This window comes from Panthera pardus, unplaced genomic scaffold (genome assembly GCF_024362965.1).
Source record: "Panthera pardus isolate Hobbes unplaced genomic scaffold, ASM2436296v1 HiC_scaffold_2, whole genome shotgun sequence".
Classification (NCBI taxonomy): Eukaryota; Metazoa; Chordata; class Mammalia; order Carnivora; family Felidae; genus Panthera; species Panthera pardus.
The window spans coordinates 26,897,241-26,921,854 of record NW_026526765.1 but is presented as its reverse complement, the minus strand read 5'-3'; the positions used below and the strand labels follow the sequence as shown (position 1 = coordinate 26,921,854).

Sequence of the window (24,614 nt, the reverse complement as noted above, 5' to 3'; positions counted from 1 at the left end):
TCAGGACTTCAACACAGGGAAGGTTTATTTCTAACCCATTGTAAGTCTGATGCAGATTGGGTGGCCCAGCTTCATCTTGCAACTAAGACATCTGATATGTGTGGCTTCCAGCATGCCCCACAGCAAACAGAAATGGAAGAGGCAGACTGGCTCTTATTAAGGGCCATGGCCTGGTGGTGACACAGATCATTTCTATTCACCTTTCATTTCATTGGTTGGCCTTAGTCCTCTGAGTACAAGCTGGAAACTGTGAACAAGTGCACGGACATTTGTAGGGCATCCACTCTCTTGGCTGAAGGCTGGGTGAACTTCTCTAAGGTCTGGGGTGAGGGGGCGGGGAAGGGTATGTCAGGTACTTGGGGCTCTTCACTCATTTGGGGGGCTTTAATAGTAGTCCCGTATGAGGCGTCTGCCTCTCTTTTCTGGATCATGTCCAAGTCTGTTCTGGAACTTCCTGCCTTTAGCTTGTAACTACTGCCTTTAAAACTAGGGCAGCAATAAGGGGAAGTGCCAAATTCAGCGAGGTAGCCAAGAGAATGGAAGTGAAGGAGTGAATGGCCAGAAGAACACATTCACCTACTCTGTGGGCCTCTCTCTTATATACTCTGTCTCGTCACCATTCCTTCACTCACTCCTCCCTGTACCTGTGCCCCCTGCCCCAGGAAGCAGTCCTGGAAAGGGGTCCAGCAATGGACATTGAGTCACGCATTGTCAACCTAATTGACGATTCTTGTATTTCCAACTTCTCTCTTCCCCTCCTTCAGTACAGAAACCAAGGGTTAACTTTTAGAAATCGTAGGGATCATGTTCATTTCAAAATGTGTGCTGTTTTGAAAATCCTAGTCCTCTGGAAATCCATTAGGTCAAAGCTGTGATTTGTGGCAGCAGCCGTAAGTGGGGTTGGTGTCATACTGCTATCCCCAGTGCTACCCCTGGCATTTCCAGATGTCCTGCCCCACTGCCCAGGGGGCTGGGCTTGCCGAGAAGCAAAAGCAACATAAACAAAAAATAAGTTGGTGAAAAATATTTCCTTGAGGAGCAGTTGTGAGGAAAATGAGGTCATGGGGACTATAGATACAAATACTTTTTCGAGTTCTCATCCCCATTTTTCTCTTCTTTAGGTGAAGTACAGGTTTAAGCTTTAAGCTGAAATCCTTTGTCCCCGGACACCAAGGAGTGAAAACTCAGCCAGTCCAGGCTGGGCAGGGGCCCCTCCACAAAACAGGAGAGCACCCACCTGCCCCTCTTTTCTGTTTCAACATGGGATGAATTCTTTGCATTATTACACATGCAATATTTCAGAGCATAGGAATACAAGATAAATGACTGATTGTGCTGTGTTCGTAAAGATGAGATGCATCCTCTTGGCTAGGAAATGAGATTCCCTTACCAAATGTGCATCAGGAACTTGGTTCTGATACAGCCTGATCCTTCAGCAACACCTCGGCCTGCTTGAGCAAATGTCATTCTGGTTATTAAACCTTAACAGGAACTATGAGGAAGCTGCCAGTGTCCATGTGCTCACCTGAATCTCAGTCACACTGCCTATTTGAGCAACAGTGAGCTCTTATTCTGGCAGAGAAGAAAGGCAACATATCTACTCTCATGCTGTCAGACACAGAGGGTGAAATGCTAATATTCCCGTAGGACACACATTGCTAAATATAAAGATGGAAGACCGCCTGAAACACTGAATCAGTCAACTGTGTATTTTTAGTTGCTTTGAGCTAAAACGTTCTGTACTATAAAAGTAGGTTAAAAATATTATTGAAAAATTAGAAATAGAAAAAGTCACCACCCTGACACAAAGCATTTTTCTACTTTTCTTTTTTGCCTTTCTTTTTTTTTTTAAGTTTTCTTAACATTTATTTATTATTGACAGACAGAAAGAGACAGAACATGAGCAGGGGAGGGATAGAGGAGGGGGAGACACAGACTCCGAAGCAGGCTTCAGGCTCTGAGCTGTCAGCACAGAGCCCGAGGCGGGGCTCGAACTCACAAACCGCAAGATCATAACCTGAGCCAAAGTTGGACACCCAAATGACTAAGCCACCCAGGCGCCCCTTTTTTGTCTTTCAATATGCTTTTTTCTAGCTATAGATGTATATAGTTGTGTGCATATGGATGTGTTTATGTACGTATACACATGCTTTCACTTAATGCTATTAACATGGGTACGTTTCCATGTGTTACTCAGTCTTCATAGCTCTCATTTTTTGGATACATTATGTTTCACTGGCAAGACAAAGCAAAATGTCTTTTAGCCAATTTCTTATTGATCATCATATTCTGATGATTTCATTAGTGTTAATTTGTAGATGGAATTTCTGGGCTCATAGAGCATAAATATTGGGGCTTCTGGGTGCCTCACTTGGTCGAGCATGCAACTTCGCTTCAGGTCATGATCTCACGGTTCGTGAGTTCGAGCCCCATGTCGGGCTCTGTGCTGACAGCTCAGAGCCTGGAGCCTGCTTTGGATTCTGTGTCTCCCTCTCTCTCTGCCCCTTCCTGACTCACACTCTGTCTCTGTCTCTCTCTCAAAAATAAATAAACATTAAAAAAAGGAGCATAAATATTATGGCAATGTTAAGAACTTATTACCAAATTGATTCCCATAGTAAAAGAGTTTGCAAACAGGTAGTAGCAATTATTTTATTTTATTTTATTTTATTTTATTTTATTTTATTTTATTTGTCTTGTTTTGTTTTGTTTTTATTATTATTGTATTATTTTAGCTTTACACTTTTTCACTGGGAAGCATTATAAATCTCTTAGCAAAATGGAGAATGTAACAGCAAACTCTTGCATGCCAGACACTCAGTTTTCTCAGATCTTACCATTACTCATGCTTATTTCAATCTTCATTTTTAAAGAAAAGAAATTGCACAAATGCACATGATAAACACTCCCTGACTCCTCTCCCTTTCCTTTTTCCCCAGAGTTAACCAGGGTCATGTAACCAGTATTTGTTATTATCATGCATTCGTTAAATACTCTTATTATACATGTGAATACTCATCCACATTAAAAAATATTGTTTCTCGGGCATTTAAGCTTATAAATAGTGTCATACTCTGTGTATCGTTCTCTATCTTGTTTTACTCAGTATTATGCTTTTGAGATAAGTCCACACTAATGAAAGTAGCTTTTTGTACATTCACCTGAAGGTCTGCGTACCATCCCACTGTGTGAATATACAATTATTTCTGCATTACACTATTCTGCAGTCAGTTATAAACATTTTTGTAGTGCCATAATGAACGCCTTTCCTTAATAGCACTAAAGCTCAAAATAATCATGTACATTTAAGATATGTCCACATATCCTTGATAAAGCATGAGTATTACAAATAGGGACACACATTCCACTCTGACCCTGATGTGTGACTATAGGCTGATATCTAGATGACAATTCACTTCTTTGGAAAATCAGAATCAGATACTTCTTTGACCCCTTTAAAATCGCATTCGTCTTGGTACTAATCCATCTGACTTCGTCCACTGTAATTGTCAGGTAGGGTCAACCGAGTGAAGATACTGGTCTCTAACAATATCTGGAAGACTTTTGTAATATTTAGGACCATAAAAATAACAGAAACGTTGAGATGGATTTAAGCATTTACTGTGGAACGAGGCTTATATAGTTCATCGTATGCATAAACACATAGTATTTATAAGATAAACGACAAGTGACATATAGTGATACATACACCATTAATTTCAATGGAGGAACTCTGACACATCATTATTAATTTTGCCCTACGCGCCCCACAGTATCTGCCCGGCCAGTCTATGTTCATCACCACGCTGATCCACCAGACCAACCAGGCAATAGGGATTTTATGTTATGTTTTGTGTCCTTCTGCTACTGCTGGAGTCAGGAGCACGGAGCAATTTTTGCTATTCCTGCACAGAAACAAGCCTTTTGGGAGGATGTTTCCAACCTCTGAGAGTCACCTGACAGTTAGTTTCCTTTTAGGTTGTGACATTAAGAATTTGCCAAACCACCCAAAGTTTCAATGAAACTTCTAAGCATCTAAGCTTTTCTTTTTTCTGCTCTATAACTGCAGGTACATGTCAGTGTTTCTGGCATCCACATTTCAGTCTCTATCCACTCACATTGTCCAAGACTTCTCTACAGGTGTTTGTGTCTTTCCAAACAATGACTCGTTCCTTGTGCCACGGAAGTTCCTTTTGTAATGTTGCTTCCAGCTGTTGACAGTGTTTTATTTCTAGGACAAAAGAAGAATAAGACAGTCTTATCAGTTGAGAAAGCCTGAGTGTTTGAAAGGTTACTTATCTTCTTCAAAAGAAAAAAAATACTGTTTTAGTCAACAACAAAATACTGTCGATTCATTTAAAAGGATTCACTTACTGTATGACAACTCCCTCTGACATTTTTAAATGATGAGATGTGATCACTGACATCTGAGTATGAAAGCCAGCCAGGGAGATTATGCTGGAACGGGGCGTGTGAAGCAGTGTGAGGTGGCAGATGGCAGGAGAACGGGCTCCAGTTTGGGTCCTGCCTGCTGTGTGTTTGTGGGGAAGTCCCTCCGTGTGCTAACGTGAGGAGGTGACCAGCTTATCGGTGTACTCGTGGCCTTTCTGATTCAAGAATTCTGTACACCAGCAAGCCCACTCAAGGCCTGGATGCCCTGAGAGTTCAGGGCACCAACCTGTGTGCACGCTGATGGCTCTGTCCCCTGGTGGGCGGGGGGGGGGGGGGGGGGGGGAGAAGGTGGGTGGGGTCCCAGTCTTCAGTCTTCTACCCCAGTATTTCACATCCAGCATTGAAGTGTTAGCCCCCTCAAGAGACATGATGACTCCCTTCTCACTCTCCCTCCACCTCTCAATCCGTGACATGCTGGCCACTCCCCTCACTTCTCTTGGTAATGATGTCTTAGCAAAAGCTGTGGTCCCTTTCCTCTGTCAGCCTGTGGGACTTCACTGTGCCTCCATTTCATCTTTCACATACAAATAATGGTAGTGTTGACCTCACTGGATTGTTGTGAGGTTTGGGTTTCTGTCTACCAAAATAGATAATAAGTAATACATTTTACGTATTATATATTTGTATGTGTACATATATGTTTGTTTATTTGTACACACACACATACAGTTCTGAACAGCACCTGAGACAAGGCAAGTGCTACATGTGTTCACTATTATTATTTATCCAAAGCTAAACCCAGCCTACAGGTGTTCTTGGTCTGCCTACAGAACGTGCCACCCCCCGTGTGCTTTTCTTACTCACATTACCGACCTGGTCTCTGAAGGCAGCAGTATTATTAGTCCCTGTTTTCAAAGCTTCTACTTTAGAAACATGACCCCTCAAACTTTACAACATTCTTTTGAATTTTATTCCTGTCTTTCAGAGTTTACTAATAATATAAACATCCCTACCCGCTTTGTTCCTTTATTAAGCTAATAGCAATTGTGTTATAATACCTGGTGATAATATCTGCTTTCGTTATTTAAGTCTCACTTTTTTTTATTTGGGATATATGTATTGGTCTTGTCTCCACAGTTACATTATAATCTGTATATGAGATTGTGTGTTAATCTACCTATATTATCTGTAGTCCTTCTCAAGCAAGATATCTTCCACCCACTGTGAGCTGTAGCATGAGTGAAGTAGAGACTCCATTCCCTATCCATACTTTGAAAGCCAGACACCTTATGGACAACTTTCCCATCAGTGATAAGCGTGGTCACTTGACATGACCAGGGGCCTCCCTGACACTAGGTATGTGGGCTCAGGATTTAACACGTGTGAACCTTTCTGCCCTGCCCCCAGGTATCCGCCGCCAGACTGCCCATTGTGTGAAGAAGGGCCACGGGATGGTGAAAGCTACCTTTTGTGACCCAGAAACACAGCCCAACGGGAGACAGAAGAAGTGTTATGAAAAGGACTGTCCACCCAGGTAACCACTGATAAAAGAGCTCTGTGTGTCTGATGTAACAGTAATCTAATGCTCAGTGGTAAAGGAGGTTGGGAAGCTTTGTCATTAGAATAAATACAGAAAAACCTTTACAGGTGTCTGTGGCTATGCTGTTGGAGCCTGTGGCAACCTGTGAGTGAGGACATCTTCTCCCCATAGAGCAGTAGTTCTTACAAAGATGTGTTCTGTGTTTTTTTATTTGGTAAGACTAAGTCTCAGAGCATTGTTGAAGAGAATGTTCTATGGATCCCCCAAAGTTCTTCAGATAACAGGTGTGGCTCTTCTAAGAGCACTGGACCGGTGCAACAGTAGCCTTCACCTTCTGATCACTGGGCCCACCTGCACTTATGGCTGCCTGGAAGGGTGGCCTTCAGAGCAGGCTCTCTTAATCTCAGCACCGTTGACATTTGGGGCCAGATAACTCTTTGTTGCAGGGCTATCCTGCACGCCCTATGATGTGTAGTGACCCCTGGCCTGTACCTGCTTAGATTTTAGTAGCAACCTCCCCCCTTCCTCCAGGTTGTCACGACCAAAAACATCTCCTAACATTGCTAAGTGTCTTGTCAAGGGCAAAAGCACCCTTGGTTGAAAAGCAGCATTATAGAGGTATTCATTTCCTGCTCACCATATTGGTTCTAGATATTGGAGTCCCAGAAGGTGGCTGTAATGTAGGGGCTTATGTTAAAGGCCGGGGGGGGGGGGGGGTCGGGAGCCAAGGAGAAGGAGAATGGAGAGAGGAAGAGAGAGGGGAGGGACAGAGAAGAAAGGAAGTGAAGGAAGAAGGAAAGAATGAATTCTGGAGAGTGTCTTCATTTTCTAGTGACCACAAACAGGGGTATATTTAGGTTGCCAATCTCATCAGGCATTCATTCCAATCCTAAGAAGACACACTAAGTTTAGTCAAACAGGAGGGGACTCATTGGTATCATAAATCAAATAGGTGACGAACCAAACTCTAAAGAAGAGCTAGAAGAATGTGATAAATGTTGAAGAACTGTGTAAAAAGAAGAGTCTAGGCAAGTCAGTGAAGGCAAGCAATATCTGTCTCTAGTGGGGGCAGACAGGCTGGCCCCAGAGGCCAGAGTCAGCGGGTTTATTCTCTGTCCAGCTCTGTGGGCTCTGGTGGAGAAGGAGTGGGCTGTGAGGCCGGGAGCCAGATCCTGTCGTGCGGCAACAGGACGGAGGCACTGCCTCACCTCACCTTGGTCACCTCACCTGGCTGCAGCTCTGGCCAACACTAGGTTTTGTCTGCAGCTGTACTTTCTATAATTTCTTCTTAGGGAAGAGTGAGCCAGAAAAGAAAAGGTCATATCTGGGGGCTGGTCACTAGCCCACAGCTCTGCAGGGCTCACGTGCTTCCTCACCCCCAGTCCCCCGCAAAGTTGATGACCCTGTACCAGTAAATTCCTGTTGCGCTCATTAGACAGCAGCCATGATACATGTGCCTGCGTGCCCGGGGTTCTGTCCTTGCTTTTCAAAGCCACTTGCTCTGGTGGGTTAGATATCCTCTTAAAATGATAGATGGTTATTTCCTGGCTCTAATTTTGTCCCTGGGGTTCAGGTTCTCATTTTTATTGTGTTACATAGTCTCCCTTGGCCTTACGATTGCCAATGAATAGTTGTTAAGCTCCTGTTACTTCCCATAAGAGATACTGTGGTGATTATAGCCATGTAAGAGTTACCATTTATTGAGCACTGAGATATTGTGATACAATAAAGGATATATATTTGGTATCTGATAAAAAAAATGCCTCTGATAAAATCCAATAGTCATCATGATTTTAAAACTAAAAGCTCTGGGGGCGCCCAGGTGGTTCAGTTGGTTAAGCACCTGACTTTGGCTCAGGTCATGATCTCACAGTTCCTGGGTTCGAGCCCCAAGTTGGATTCTGTGCTGACAGCTCAGAGGCTGGAACCTGTTTCAGATGTGTGTCTTCTTCTCTCCCTGCCCCTCACCCACTTACACTCTGACACCCTCTCTCAAAAATAAATAAACATTAAAAAAAATTAAAAACAAACAAACGAACAAAAAAACCCTAACTGGAGGAGTATGGAGAGCTTCCTGGCAGCTGAATACATGGAGGTGCTGGGAGGGTGGTGTGCCCCAAGGGGGTTATAGAAGCTCTGCCACCTTTCCCCTGCACCTTGCCCCATGAATCTCTTCCATCTGGCTGTCCCTGAGTTGTATCCTTTTATAATAATCCAGTAATCTAGTAAGCAAAATGTTTTCTTGAGTTCTGTGAGCCACTCTAGCAAAGTATCCAACCCTTGGCTGGGATTGTGGGAACCCTTGGTTCATGGCCAGCTGGTGAGAAGCACAGGTGACAACCTGGACCTGAAGGGAAGGCAATAGGGGCTGTGCTGGGCAGCCCAGCCCCTAACCTGCCCAGTCTGCACCAACCCCAACAGTTAGGGCCAGAATTGCTTGGTATGGAAAACCCACACATTTGTTGAAACAGAAGTAACTTGGGGCACCTGGTGGCTCAGTCAGCTAAGTGACTTCGGCTGAGGTCATGATCTTATGGTTCGTGGGTTCAAGGCCCGTGTTAAGCTCTGTGCTGACAGCTCAGACCCTGGAGCCTGCTTCGGTTTCTGTGTCTCCCTCTCTCTCTGCCCCTCCCTCACTCATGCTCTGTCTCTCAGAAGTAAATAAACATTCAAGAAGAAGGAGAAGGAGAAGGAGAAGGAGGAAGAGAAGAAGAAGAAGAAGAAGAAGAAGAAGAAGAAGAAGAAGAAGAAGAAGAAGAAGAAACAGAAGTAATGTGAGAGCAGAGTAGAAGAAAACAGTGGGATTTTTAAGTACCTACTTCACTTTTGATGATGTTTTAGAGATACCTCATATATTCTCTTTATTGTTCTCGACTACTGAGGAAAATAATTATTATCATGCCTATAGAGGAAGAACTGTTCCTTACCTCACTTAGGATCATGCAGCTAACTAGTAGACAGCAGAGGTTTGAACCCGGGGCTATCTATCTATAAGCCTGTGGTCTCCATTACATCCCCCAAAGAGGTGTGAACCTCTCCCCTATCCAGGCTGTGTCTAAAGCAAAGCAAGCATGCTGCTAGGTGTGGTGGGTTCCAAGGGATCTTCATGCAGACAGTCACCTGCTGAGGCCAAGGTAGAGCTGGGGACACAGGCTATGTACAGAAAAGCAACACAGTCAAAGAAGATTCTGGTATCAACTCTGTGTTTTAAAGCATACATCAATCTGTTCCGGATATCTTCTTGTTTTATTTTTTATTTTTTTTAATTCACATCCAAATTAGTTAGCATATAGTGCAACAATGATTTCAGAAGTAGGTTCCTTAGTGCCCCTTACCCATTTAGCCCATCCCCCCTCCCACAATCCCTCCTGTAACCTTCAGTTTGTTCTCCATATTTATGAGTCTCTTCTGTTTTGTCCCCTCCATGATTTTATATTATTTTTTTTTCCCTTCCCTTATGTTCATCTGTTTTGTCTCTTAAAGAAAGGTTTAATTTTTTTAATGTTGATTTGTTTTTGAGAGAAAGAGAGAGAGAGAGAGACAGCATGAACAGGGGAGGGGCAGAGAGAGAGGGAGACACAGAATCGAATACAGGCTCCAGGCTCCGAGCGGTCCGCACAGAGCCTGATGCAGGGCTCGAACTCATGAACTGCAAGCTCATGACCTGAGCCGAAGTCGGACACTTAACTGACTGAGCCACCAGGCGCCCCTCTGTTCCGGACATCTTATTTACCTGTAGCTAAAGACTTGGCCTCACTCTTTTCAGAATTCACTTTCCATAAAGGTGGTTACCTTACCCACCTCCACACTTCAACTCTCAGAATTTCTAGTTGGAGGTAGCTTTACAACAAGATGCTACCAGTGCTAGAGGGAGAAGGATGTTGGGGCAAGAGTCGGGAGGCTGAAGGACTCTTCAGGAGGAGATGAGTTGACCCTTCAGCCCATGGACATGGGGAAGGAGCCTTGATAAAGGAATTCTTATGTGATACAAGCTGAGCTCTGTGAGCTTGAAGCTGACCCTTAGTGCGGTCTTGTGATAGGCTGAAAGGACATCCTGATCCCTGGAGCCTGCAAATGTTACCTCATTTGGAGAAAGGGTCTTTGCAGACATTATTAAGTGAAGGGGCTTGAAATGGGGATACTATCATCAGTTATCCATTTGGACCCTAAATGTCATTACAAGAGTCCTTATAGGAGAGAGGCAGAGGGGAATTTCACACACACACACACACACACACACACACACACACACACACACAGAAGGTGATATGAAGATGGAACAGGGACAGATTTGGAGACAGTAACCTTAAAGACTGGAGGGATGGTCCACAAGCCAGGCAATGCCAGCAGCCACCACAAACCCAAAGAGGCAAATAACTGATCTTCCATAGAGCCTCTGGAGGGAGCATGGTGCTGCTAATGCCTTCATTTCATCCCAGTAATACTGATTTTATAACTATAAGAGACCAGATTTGGCTTCTAGAACTATTAGAAACCAGGTTTTTTGGGGTGCCTGGGTGGCTCAGTTGTTTGAGCATTCGACTTCAACTCAGGTCATGATCTCACACACAGTTCATGAGTTGCAGCCCCACATCGGGCTCTCTGCTGTCAGCATGGAGCCTGGAGCCTGCTTCGGATCCTCTGTCTCCCTCTCTGCCTCTCTCCCACTCATGCTCTCTCTCTCTCTCAAAAATAAATTAAAAAATTAAAAAAAAAACCCTAAAAATAAAGTAAAATAAAATTTTTTAAAAAGTAACAAACAAACAAACAAACAAACAAACAGGTTTTTGTTGATTTGAGCCACAAAGTTCGTGGTAATTTGTCACAGCAGCTATGGGAAACTAATGCAGGTGACACAGAAGAGCAGAGATGCCCCAACCAAGTTATAGAAGCTCCAAAGCTTGGAAAACCCTGTGATTGGGGCTTCTTGGAATGTGTGGCAAAGGAGTTTTTGGAATGGCACAAATCTGTCACTTCCTAAGGAAGCTTGCAGCCAGGCAGGCTATATGAGATGCATATTCATTGGCAAGGCAAGCCTTTGTCAGGGCAAGACCAGCAGCCAGGCATCTGGACCCCTTGCCCATAGTCCCCCCTCCTGGCCACTGTCCCTGTGATTCTTGCCTTGCTTGGGGCTTTGTAGTTGACATCTCTTCATCTCTTAGTTCTAAAAGCAGCATTGCTAGAACAAGGTAAATGATACCTGGTTCCCCCTGGAAGGCTTCTTAAGCTGAGTGCACGGATGCAGCTTGTTGATTTGGAGAGAATTTTGAAATGGACCAATTCCACAGCCCCCTCTCCTACCATCAGCAATGAAGCCCCGGTAGTTAGAAAGGAGATGCCGTGGCCGCAGGCAGGAGCTGGGTGCCAGACAGCCACTGTGCAGCATCTTCCGGGGCCCAGGTTTTCTCAGTGAGCTGGTGATCAGTTCCACGGCTCCACTCTGCCAGTCCACATCAGAGCACTTCAAGGGAGCAAGACAGCCCGTTCTATCTCTCAACTTGTGCTGTCATATATAGGAAACAGAATTTCCTGCAATTGCCTCCAAACAATTTGAAGATTATTAAGGGGGAAGCATAAGGAATTTAACAAGTCTTTTTAAATCATTGTCAGTTGGTAGCATCTTTCGCTTTTTACACTCTGGAAAACAGTGTGCAGGTTCCTCAGAAAATTAAAAATAGACCTACCCTATGACCCAGCAGTAGCACTGCTAGGAATTTACCCAAGGGATACAGGAGTACTGATGCATAGGGGCACTTGTACCCCAATGTTTATAGCAGCAGTCTCAACAATAGCCAAATTGTGGAAAGAGTCTAAATGTCCATCAACTGACGAATGGATAAAGAAATTGTGGTTTATATACACAATGGAGTACTACGTGGCAATGAGAAAGAATGAAATATGGCCCTTTGTAGCAACGTGGATGGAACTGGAGAGTGTGATGCTAAGTGAAATAAGCCATACAGAGAAAGACGGATACCATATGTTTTCACTCTTATGTGGATCCTGAGAAACTTAACAGAAACCCATGGGGGAGGGGAAGGAAAAAAAAAAGAGGTTAGAGCGGGAGAGAGCCAAAGCATAAGAGACTTAAAAACTGAGAACAAACTGAGGGTTGATGGGGGGTGGGAGGGAGGGGAGGGTGGGTGATGGGCACTGAGGAGGGCACCTTTTGGGATGAGCACTGGGTGTTGTATAGAAACCAATTTGACAATAAATTTCATACACTGAAAAATAAAAAAAATAAATAAAGCCTTCCACTGTGTTGTTACAGTGAGATTCACTATTAGAGCCCCAGTCCATAGGACTTTTACGTTGTAACCGGGACAGTAGAGTGACTCATGTAGGGGGACTAAAGAACAGTAGGAGACAGTGCATAATCAGTTCTCCAGTTGTGTGGGAAATGCCAGCAGTGTTCTGGTAGGATAAAGATCACTGGCAAAAACAGACCAAATCAGGTTAGGCTGTTGTTAATTCTGTGCTGACTAAACCAGAGAGGTTGTCTTTTCGGGGTAAATAAATGGGTTGGGCTTTTGTCTTGCTGAGTTTTTTGCATTACATTTTTCTTCTGACCAATCCCTCAGAACATCTCAACAGCCTCCTGTCACAGATCGCCTATAAATATAAAAACAGTATTCTATTGTACATCTCCTAGGAAGGTGACATTATGGCAGACATCCAAAAAGTGAAATGGACAACAGAAAACAACTTGACACTGGCTCCTGAGCCCAGGGCCTGGAAGAGTCACACAATGATGGAGAAGGGGAAAAAAAGAGGGTTCCCTACCACTTTCAAAAGCTATTTCTAGGAGTGCCTGGCTGGCTCAGTCAGTTAGGCATCCAACTCTTGATTGTGGCTCTGGTGATGATCTCACAGTTTGTGAGTTTGAGCCCCAAATGGGGCTCTGTGCTGACAGTGGGGAGCCTGCTTGGGATTCTCCTTGTCCCTGTCTCTCTGCCCCTCGCCACTTGTGGTCTCTCTCTCTCAAAATATAAATAAATAAATAAATAAATAAATAAATAAATAAATAAATAAACAAATAAATAAATAATAACTTTTTCTTAAAAAGCTCTTTCTGTGTTTCCATGGGTTCTACCTTCTAGAATCTTGAATAAATCATCCATGATAAGAGGTAGAGAAAGAGCTCACATCCTTGTTTTCCACAGAGAATCCAGAGTATTCATTAGCAAACACTTTTAGTTCTTTAAGTTGTCAAGAATAGCTAACAAGTAAGACATTATCTTAAGTTTCTTCTTTTTCTACTGCTTTCTGATCAAAGGGACCAGTGAAACTAGTAGTAGGTAGACTGCAGGAGATGGGAAAGAGGAAGGTAATGCCCCCAATTGATCATCTCCTAAATAATTGAAAATTAGTAATTGTTTTAGTACCTGCTTCACATTAGAGTAGAAAAATATTCAGTTAGGAACCAGGGAACGAACCTAGATTCTATTGGATTCTTTTACTCGATAGTTGAGTGTCCAGCTCTTGATTTCGACTCAGGTCATGATCTCACAGTTCATGGGATAGAGGCTCACATCCCATAGCAAAGAGCCTGCTTTCTGCCCCTCTCTTTCTGCCCCTCTCCTTCTCTCTCTCTCTCTCAAAATAAATAGACTTAAAAAAATAACAACAAATAATAACAAATGATCAAGTTCTTATGTGTTAGGCTGTGTGCTATACACTATATATAAATTGATATTTTGTTTAACCTACAACACTCATATAAAGTCAGTATTGTTATACTCATTTCATAGATGAGGAAAGTAAGGCTCAAACTTGCTTGAAGTTGTACAACAGAAAACTAGACCTTAGTTTTATTTTTCTTTAATGTTTATTATTTATTTATTTATTTATTTTTAATTTTTTTTAACGTTTATTCATTTTTGAGACAGAGAGAGACAGAGCATGAACGGGGGAGGGTCAGAGAGAGAGGGAGACACAGAATCTGAAACAGGCTCCAGGCTCTGAGTAGTCAGCACAGAGCCTGACGCAGGGCCCGAACCCACAGACCGCAAGATCATGACCTGAGCCGAAGTTGGACGCTTAACCGACTGAGCCACCCAGGCGCCCCAATGTTTATTTATTTTTAAGAGAGAGAGAGAGACAGAGGGAAAGTGGAAGAGGGGCAGAGAGAAAGGGAGACACAGAATCTGAAGTAAGCTCCAGGCTCTGAGCTGTCAGCACAGAACCTGATGCAGGGCTTAAACTCATGAACCATGAGATCATGACCTCAGCCAATGTCAGACGCTTAACCCACTGAGTGACCCAGGTGCCCCTAGACCTCAGTTTTCTTGACTGAAAAGAGAGAGGGCATATTGTTTTTCATTCAGAGACATTCTTATTTAGCATCTACTTATGCTGTATGCTCGACTGGACTTGAGGCGTGGTTGCACAAGCCAGCCATGACCCTGACTACTCTAGGAGGCTGGAATATCAGCGAGGACCACCCAGCTCTGTAACCTGTGCTTCTGCACATGGTTTCTGTTTCCAGTGGCTGGCTGTACACGTATACTTTTGGTGATCTTCTCTCACATGTCCATGTGTGTCTGCAGGTGGTGGGCCGGGGAGTGGGAAGCATGCTCAGCAACATGTGGGCCCCACGGAGAGAAGAAGCGAACGGTGCTGTGCGTCCAGACCATGGGCTCTGATGAGCAGGCTCTTCCAGCTAAAGACTGCCAGCACCTGCTGAAGCCCAAGACCCTCATTTCCTGCAACAGAGACATCTTGTGTCCATCGGACTGGACAGTAGGCAACTGGAGTGAGGTAAGCTTCATCCGTTCCCCACCCATTAACCAATCCAAAGCGACCCTAGAGAAAATTGCAGAGTCGCCAGTGTCTATCACCTCTGGCCTGTTTCCTGCATTTCCCACTGCCTCATATCCTATCTTGCTTATTTTTCATTCTTACTGGGTCTTCTCACTTGTCCAGTGATCAGATACCAGTCAGGGATGAGCTGAATCCCACTTACACAGACTCACAACAGCTAATTTTTTTTTTAATTTTTTTAAGTTTATTCATTTTTGAGAGACAGAGAGACAGAGCATGAGCGGCGGAGGGGTGGAGGGAGAGAGAGACACAGAATCCGAAGCAGGCTCCAGGCTCTGAGCTGACAGCACAGAGCCCGACGCGGGGCTCGAACTCAGAAACTGCGAGATCATGACCTGAGCCGAAGTCGGACGCTTAACCACTGAGCCACCCAGGTGCCCCTCACAACAGCTAATTTGTACATTGTCAGGATTTTTGCTATTGTCCCGTCGTCAAACCACTGGTAGCAAATCAGGGCTCTCCCACCCACCCCAAGAGCTGGTTTGTTAAACGCTTACATTTATGTTTCACTGGAACTATTGTAGTTAACTAAAACCGGAGATGTGCTACTCAAATGGTAGAATGATAGGCAGTATACTTGACACTTGAAAAAGCCCCTCACATCATCCGTCTATTCAGCATCGGTCAAGGCCAGACCTGACCAAGAGTTGGCACATCTACTGTTATTAGCCATATAAATTCAAATAAGTGTTGTTGCATTTCCCAAAATTAATCTGATCTAATTCTCTGAGTGCAGTTAGAAATCAGTGGGCTAGAAGGTTAAGAAGAACTCCCAAGCTTCATTTGCCTTTAGGTCACCTGGAACCTGGTAGTGTCACAACTCATGCTCCTACAGTCTGTCGTCGAAGTAGAGACTTTTTGTTCTCCAAGGGTCCTGGAGTCTCCAGGGGCCTTGCTCTGCTTCCCTATACATGTTTCTGTTCAATGACCTAAGGAATGACAAAAAATATATGATTTTTTAAACCAACAGTCCAGACTTTAAGGACAGATGAGTTTCCTTGGAAGGCCCATGCTTTCCATAATAATGCTACTATTGACCAGAATATCATAGGAACTCCTCTTAGGACTCACCTTCAGAGAAACAAAAAATACTGGATTTCGGAGAATGCAGGAAGTACTATCTGTACTCATAAAGGTACTATGAAATAGTATCTAAAGAAGAATTTGAAAATTTGTATAAGCAAAGGTTCCATCTCTGAAGCTGACCCTTTGAAAGCAAAAAACAATCATTTGAATAGAGCCACTCTGATAACCTTAGTTCCAGAACTTTATTTCATTACCTCATGGTCACAGTTCAGGTTTATTTAGCTTCTAATTCTGTGCAGAATACTGTCTTGGGCATTGAAGTGAAAACAAAAGGAAAATGGCGAGCACGGTCCCTATGTTGTAAGAACTTCCTATCAAATGGGAGAGATAGGACCCAAAAAAGAAAAAAAAGAAGAAAGAAAGAGGAAAGAAATATGAAGGGATCCATGCAAAGAAAACATACCTGCAAACTAATAGAGTACTATTAATGTGTGCACATATCAGCATTAGTCCACAGCCAGCCTGGATTGCTGTAAATTACAGTGTTGTCCAAATAAGGCTGAATGAGGTATTGTGACTGGCCCATTAAATCTGTTTACCAGGAATGTTTTGGCTGCATCATCTGAAGCAGTCAATATTTCCTGTCATGTAGAATTTACTAATTGCCAGATCCTTCATGCTTTTTTTAAAGGACTACAATTATATATTTGGCTGAGGAGTTCTTCATATTATGCTCCTATTTGTGGGGAACAAAATGATGTGCCTTAGCTGGGGAACAGGGGACCAAAAAGTTGGCACGATGTGACAAGTACTCATGTCTGTTGTTGCAAATACAGGCCATTGCATAGTGTATTGCCAGCAGACACAGAGTTCAGTCTCTAGCTTCCTCTTGATAGAGCTGAGCAGAAAGGCTGAGACCCTGCCTTCCATTTACAGGATGTTGTCATGAGAGGTGCTTTTAGCTAAATCAGCATCAAAATATCCATCCAGTGGGTCTTCTTTTCTTCCCTCGGCTCTCTTACTAATGCCTGCACACTTCAGCCCTGTAATGAGCTTTGCCAGAATATGATGAAATGTCTTTGTCTTTGATGTTCTAACTAAGCCCAGATACATTTATAAGAGAAATGATACAGTGCTGTCTTCTTGCTACTGTAGTATTTATGGTCCGGATCTTGTCTTGAGACTGACATAAATTGATGCAGGGCAGTGCTCCAGCACAGTTCATTTGGTCTGAACCGGGCTGTTTGGGTCACCCTGTATGAGTTGGAAGCTAGGAGGTAACTGGGCCAAAGATCTAAGAACTGTGAAGCTCCTGGACTCTGCAGGAGCAGGGTCGTCCTCCCTGGGCTGACTTCCCTTCCCTGTCAAGGCACTTCTGCCAACCCAAGCAATGAGAGAGGGTGGGCTCAGCTGTGTCCCAGCATACTCATCCCTGACCCAGCAGGGATCAGAAGGAGGGCTAGCGACAGCTGGCAGGGGGAAGGGGAGGGGAGCATTCTGCCCCTATGACCAGCCCCTCCCTCTCTAAGCTCATGCCCTGAACACTGACTCCTACCCTGATCTCAGATTTCACCAAGAATCTTATTCTGTTTTTACCCAACCTACTTTCTGGGCATGCAGGGTAAAGAAAGGGGTCTTGGTTTATCATAAAGCATCAGAGTTTCTGTGGCTCCCATTTTTATTAGGTCTATCACTTCAGTGACAGGCCTTGTGAGAGAAAGCCAGTCTAGTGGTGAAGGGCATGCACAGTCTCTAGAGCTTGGGGCCCTGGGCTCCATTCCTGGCTCTGCTACTAACTAGATGTGTGACTTGAATCTCTTTGTGATTACCTTTAGTTTTCTGTAGTGTGTTTTTTCCATCCATGAAATGGGGATAACAGCGGTACTTAGACTCAAGGGAAGTTATGGGGATTAAATGAGTTAATAGTTCCAAACTTCTTACTAGAACAGTGCCTGTAACATAATAGGCATTTCTTAGCAGAGTAAATAGATGGAAATAATAAGGTCATCTATCATTTGTTAAGTGCTTTTCACACTATAGAGTCTATCTCATTTAACACTTAAGATAACTTCATGAGGTTGATGTTGTTCATTAATTCCCCCCGTTACTCCTGGCAGTTTAGTGGGATACTAATTTTCCTAGGTTTTTAAGCCCTTGGTGATCCCTAATTATATGGCCCTGAGCTAGTGTTAGAGCACTCTCAGCCTTTTCTCATTTATAAAAAGAGGGTTAATTTAAGGCTTGAAGATAATCCATGTAAGCCCTTTGCATGGTGCCTGACAAATAGTAAGTGTTCACTAAATGGTAACTTCATTCTCAAGCAAGAACACAAGTGTCTGTCTTCTATTCTAGTCTGATTTTGAAAGCCATGGTCAGTCCGTGGCACCCAGATGCCCTGACAATCTTTACCCCCCTGCATTTTCATCTAAACCCACGCCCCAAGCTCAGGGCCATTTTATGCATGGAACACTGTAAGCACAGGGCTTGGGTCAGGGTCTACAAAAATGTTTGAGACCTGAAAGAAAAGGTTATTGTATGCTTTCCATAAAAACAAAGGACAGTGCAAAATCAGAAATCAATATTTAATTACATATTAATGACAGATACTTGTTGGGCTTTTAGCATATGTATTAAACACTTTTATAGGTATTAACACAATACCTCGTAACAGCCTTATTAGCTCCATCGTACAGGTGAAGAAACACACATAGAGACATAGAGACTTCTCCAAGGTCACACAGCCTTTAAGCAAGGCAACCAGAATTTGAATGAAGGCAGCAGAACTTGTACTGTGAACACTCTGCCATATGCATCTCAAACGTCTGCAAAATATAACAGTATGACAGTGTTCATAAAAAATGTATTATGTTTGGAAACAATTTCTAGATCAGCTTTTGTCACTTTGCTGGAATCACAGACTATGCATAATGATTGCTGAGAAATCAGGGCACTCTTAAATTAAATGAGTTGCCCTCCCCAAATACTTTCAGAGCAAAAGAATAAAAAGCCTTTCAGATGGTTTTTATTTTTATTTTTTTAAGGTTATTTATTTATTTTGAAAGAGACAAAGACAGTGAGAGTGGGGGAGGGACATAGGGAGAGGGAGAGAATCTCATGACTCTCTTCAAATCACGAAGCTGTGAAATCATGACCTGAGCTGAAACCAAGAGTTGGATACTTAACCGACTGAGCCACCCAGGCGCCCCTGTCAGAGGGTTTTTAGAGAAAAAGATTGTATTTCCCTGGAGATTAGAGATGTTCCTTTAATATATTTGATGGGGTGTGGTGCAGAGCCTCCAAAAGCAGACATGTCCTTTCTGTGCCTGACAAAAAGCACACAAACAAATGAACACAACCATCAATTAACCAGCTTACTGAGGATCTGTTAAGTCAAAGCTGCTCTTGTGGGTGTTGGCGTGTCCGAGTGACCAGGTAGATGAAATGGCGATTTTCACAAACCAGGTCTCCTGGCTCTTGAGACAGAAGACCCTGCAGCACACACTGGCAGCAGGTCTCCTGCTGAGCAGGAAGCCAAGAACACTCTTGTGCGAAGACTCACAGAAATGCCCTCAGGGGCACCTGGGTGGCTCAGTCGGTTGGGCGTCCGACTTCGGCTCAGGTCATGATCTCGCGGTCCATGAGTTCGAGCCCCGCGTCAGGCTCTGGGCTGATGGCTCAGAGCCTGGAGCCTGTTTCAGATTCTGTGTCTCCCTCTCTCTCTGACCCTCCCCCGTTCATGCTCTGTCTCTCTCTGTCTCAAAAATAAATAAACATTAAAAAAAATTAAAAAAAAAATAAATGCCCTCAGACTGAAGGAAGACGGAACAGGGAAGCTAGGAGACGCTTCTGAGGCACTTACCTGTGGTAGTCCCCAGTCGAGTTAAGGTCCAAGGTGCTTCTACGCGGGCTCGACCACCTTCTCTTTTGGCCCGGGATGTCTGTTCATGCCAACATCTCAGTTCTTCTCAGATGTCAGCGGCCTGTGCTTTGCCAGGTTTCCTGGAGGACACATACAGGAATCCTTGTTTGACACAACTGCTCACGGAAAACTAGCTCGGGACCATGTTGATTCTCTTCATCACGTCTGATATTTCTTTTCATATTTCATCTCATATTTCTTTCTTTTCATGTCTGCCATGACAAAGTAGCATGTTAAACTTGGTTGTTTAACAACATTTATTGTCTCACAGCTCTGGAGGCCAGAAGTCCAAGGTCTTGGCAGTGTTGGTTCCCTCTAAGGGCTGTGAGGGAGACTCTGTTCCATGCCTTCTAGCTTCTGGTGGCCTCTGGTTTCCTTATAGATGTTAACACCCTGATCTCTGCTTTCAATGGCGTGGTCCTGATGTATGTGTCTCTACATCAGAATTTCCCTTTTTATAAGAACAGCGGTCATACTGGATTAGGACCCACCTTGTGTCCTCATTTGTACTTGACTGCCTCTGCAAAGGCCCCACCTCCAAATAAGCTCTCTGAGGTGGAGCGGGAGGGGTTAGGCAGCGGTTAGGACTCCAGTATATCTTTTTGAGGGGACACAGCTCAACCCATAACAGCTACCTAAGTGTTTCAGCTTACTTTCAAAGCTGGTTTTAGCATGAGATCCAACCATTCATTTATAAATTCCTGAGACTATACAATTAATGTTTTTATGGCAAAGCATTAGCTGTTTCCTACTCAGCCCTTTAGCCCTAACTCTGTGATAAGCCCCAACTGTGTTTTTGAATAAACTCTCAGCACTATAGTTCTGAGCCATTTGTGAGCTCCCCTCCTCCACAGTGCCGCTCAGGTGGGTGGCTTGACTCATTTAGCAGCAGACCTTGTTCTCAGTGGGCTCCCCAAAGGCCTTAATCTTGAAGTAATGGCAAGTAAGAGCAAGATTGACACCCAGGGAGGACATTAACAGATTGACAAGCTGCTTGCCTGGTACGGAGTTCAAAATTGCAAGGTAAGGGCATAAAATAACCATAGCAGATACTGGTTTTGAGAGTTCCCAAACTACTGGTTGAGATGAGCTCTAAGTGTGGCATTGTGTCCTGTATTTATCTCATCCGAAGGGCTTGACAGCTCCTAAGGAGATAAACACAGTTACAAGATGTACGGGAAGAAGCATGGGGCTGAACACAAAACAGTGCTGCTTGTTCTGGTCTGAGGAGGAGAAAAAGGAAACTTTGTTTTTAGCCCCAATATACTTGGCAGAGAGTTAACACTGTCCTGCTGGGCACAATATGCCCCAGGGCTAAAGAGTGGCATCCATCCGTTACTTGGAAGCTTCCGTGTCTACTGGGTAAGGAAAGCAGATGGGGAGGAAAGGGTAGGTGTGCTGGAAAACATATAAACTCCTCCCAGACCCAGGTCTCCATTCATGAAGTTTTGAGTTGCCATTTGGGAATGGGGCCAATAGTTGCAGATCATCCGCTTTTTTGAGAGAAGCTAAAAATCTGTAATTTTAATATGAAATCTGCTAATTAAAAAAATTTTTTTTATCCGCTTATTTTTTTTTTTTTGAGAGAGAGGGGGAGAGAGAGAGAGAGAGGCAGAGCGCAAGTAGGGGAGGGGCAGAGAGAGAAGGAGATACAGAATACAAAGCTGGCTCCAGGCTCTGAGCTGTCAGCATAGAGCCCGACGCGGGACTCGAACCCACAAACTGTGAGATCATGACCTGAGCCGAAGTCAGAGGCTTAACTGATTGAGCCACCCAGGTGCCCCGTGAAATCTACTGATTTTTAAATGTTGGCTACTAATTCAGTTTTTGTATTTTGTCTGTTTGCTTGTTTGTTTTAAGATTGAGGAGGCCACAGAAATAATGTGTGTGGGCCAAATTTAGTCTTTAGGCTGCCACTTTGGAATTTCTGTTCTAGAATACTCTTCACTTTTAAAAGCTCAAAATCTGAAGTGTCTGGGTGGCTCAGTCGGTTAAGTGTCCAACTTTTGATTTCAGCTCAGGTCGTGATCTCACATTCGCGAGTCTGAGTCCCACACAGAGCCTGCTTGGGATTCTCTCTCTGGCTCTCCCCTGCACGCATGCTTGCTCTCTCTTTCTCTCTCAAAGTAAATTAATAAATGTTAAAAAAAGTTTTTTATAATAACAGCTGAAAATCTAATGTATTTTAACTAAACAGCTAGTTAGATAGCTATTATTTAGCCCTGTTTTATTCTTTTAGGTTGAGCAAATTTGCTCAGTAAAAAAGGTTGCTTAATACTTGTAATTTGTAATTCTCTCTATATGTGTGTATATATGTATATACATATACATATATTTTATATATACATATATATTATACACATCTGTTAGCCCTAGGGGATCTCAGTCTTAAAAAATTCAGCAATAAACCAGTGGGATGTATGGGTATCCACAGTATCTTCTAGGCATGTGCCTACAACGACTTCACCCAGACAGCTGCTCTCCTCATACTTTCCACAGACAGGTGTGTGTCCCTGTGCTCCAGAAGGATAGTAGAAATCAGAGACCCCCAAGCCCTTTGCTGTTATCACTATTATTATTTTCAGCATCATTATTATAACAATGATAATAATAGCTTCCAATTGCCAATTGTCTTCTATATATTGTGCACTGTGTTAAGACTGTTGTCTCATGTAATCCTCACAGCCCCCTTGAAAGGTGAGTATTAATTTCTCTCGATTTCCAGAGGAGAAAGCTAAGGTTTAGTTGCTCTATCATGTGTGGGGTTAATTAATAATGGCAGATTGGGGAGTTCACATTGCTTCTTACAGGTTTTATAAGCTCTTTTGCTTCATAGGTCAAGTCGGGGTGGAGGGCACATATCTATATACTTTTGGATTTTTTTTTAATGCTTATGAAGTTGTAAAGTCTAACTTCCCTGTGGCCATTATAAGCATTTCAAGTCAAAACAAACATAAAATGGAATGAAGAGAAAGAAGAGAAATGTCTACTCTGACATTTCTTGGAAAGAAATACCCAAAGGGAGAGACACCTGCTGCTTGAGGGCAGGTGGCCTTAGCCAGGGCCCCTTTTGTGACTCAGCTCCCAGAACCTAGCCTGCCTGAGGCAGCCAGTGCACAAATGGGTTCAGACATACATGAAGGGTATTTGATTGGACTGATAATTTTTCCAAAGAGGAGATTTGAAAACTCAGGGGGTTCGGATTAGAACGTAACAAGCAGAGAGCAAGTCAGGAGGATGAACTGGACGGAGCATAAAATATTTTTGCACACAAGAAGGCAGAAACGTTACAGTAAACTAGGAAAAGAACTACCTGCAGCCTGCCCTTTGCAGTCTCCAAAGTGAGATAACCCCCAACCTGCAGTTGAACACACTGTCGGCTGCACTGTCTCCAGTGCTTATAAGTGTCTCCTGCTTTTCAAAGGAGCTGATTTCACAGAACTGTCAGACATCAGTGAGTGATTATGCTTGACTGTGACAAAATAATGGGGGAGTTTTATACATCAACATTATTTTTGTACACAGAAGGAATTGAAAGTAGGATTTGAGAAGGCAAAAAACTTAAGCTAAAAAATGCATAAGCTCACAGAAGAATTTTCCCATTCCTGAGTTTTTTTCCAGGTAAAATTGTCACTTAATAAGTGTATATTGGGGCACCTGGGTGGCTTGGTCAATAAAGCGTCTGACTCTTGGTTTGGCTCAGGTCACGACCTCGTGGTTCATGAGTTGGAGCCCCACATTAGGCTCTGTGCTGATGGTGCGGAGACTGCTTGGGATTCTCTCTCTCTCTCTCTCTCTCTCTCTCTCTCTCTCTCTGTCTCTCTCTCTCTCTGTCTCCCCCCACCCCAAAAATAAATAAATAAATAAATAAATAAATAAATAAATAAGCTTTAAAAGAACAAAAAAATGTGTATTAAGTGATCACTGTGTTCCATGAACTATCCTGGAGTTGAGTTATGAATAAAAAACTGCCTTTGGGTAACTTTTCAGAAATCAAGCATCTGTAGTCAGGTCAAGAAGTGAAATCAGTTGGTGGCTACTGTCCAGTGTGTTGCACTAGATTTCTTGGAGGATGCGAAATAAATCTGATTCTTACTCTGCCACTGACTTGCAGCCTTTCGAGCAGGTCGCTGAGTCTCAGGTTCCTCTCTTGTGGAAGGTGGAATCATAACTCCTGCCTTGTAAATCTCACAGTGCTATCACGAGTATCGCACAAAACAATGGCTGTGAACATTTGGAAATCTGCCAGTCATTATGTGAACCCCATCCTCAAAAAAATCTGCTTTGAGGTTGGGAATATAAGACAGACAGATGTGAAACAGCCAGTGAATACCCCTGGATGGTTCACATTCAGGGGCCATATATTTGGTAGCTGACTTGAAATTAGAAAGAAAAGGCTAAAAATGGAGCTGTCTGGTAAAAGTATAGATTTTTCAAAACATCTAGAAATTTAGTGTTATGTAGCAACTACATGTGGTTTGCAGCTGTTGGGACTGAGGAAATAAATATTCTTTACCATGAATCCTGAGGAAAGACAACCCTGTTAGGAATCTCCCAAAGGCACTCTGCCTGTGCTTTGGCATGAGCTACAGAATGTGGGGGGAACATCAGAGAAGGGCACTTGCCATGGTCCCTCACACCAACACCATGCTACAGGACTCACTCTTTGGAAAGGGTATCTCTCTCTACCTTTGATTAACTACCCACCTTTAAATTTCAGAATACGTCCTGGATCTGTGTACATGTGTGAGTATGATAGTTGTCTAGCTTTTAATCTGATTCTACCTGGCATAGGCAAGTGGAAATGGAGCCTGTGGTGCCCGGGTGAGGTAATGTTAGTTATACCTGGCATTTTCTAAACATTAAGGGGAAGGTTCATTATAAGTAACTTAATAGATTCCAGAAAATATGTAA

At 43.4% G+C, this 24,614-nt stretch overlaps 1 protein-coding gene across 2 annotated transcripts in view; it reads left to right on the top strand.

Annotated features, from left to right (window-relative positions):
• ADAMTS12 (ADAM metallopeptidase with thrombospondin type 1 motif 12) overlaps positions 1-24,614 on the top strand; it is a 327,563-nt gene that overhangs the window by 261,498 nt on the left and 41,451 nt on the right. For both annotated transcript variants that reach the window (XM_019450692.2, XM_019450691.2), the window contains exons 17-18: positions 5,800-5,926; positions 14,482-14,692. In XM_019450692.2, coding sequence (XP_019306237.2) covers positions 5,800-5,926; positions 14,482-14,692 — 338 coding nt within the window. The remainder of the gene's footprint in view (positions 1-5,799; positions 5,927-14,481; positions 14,693-24,614) is intronic.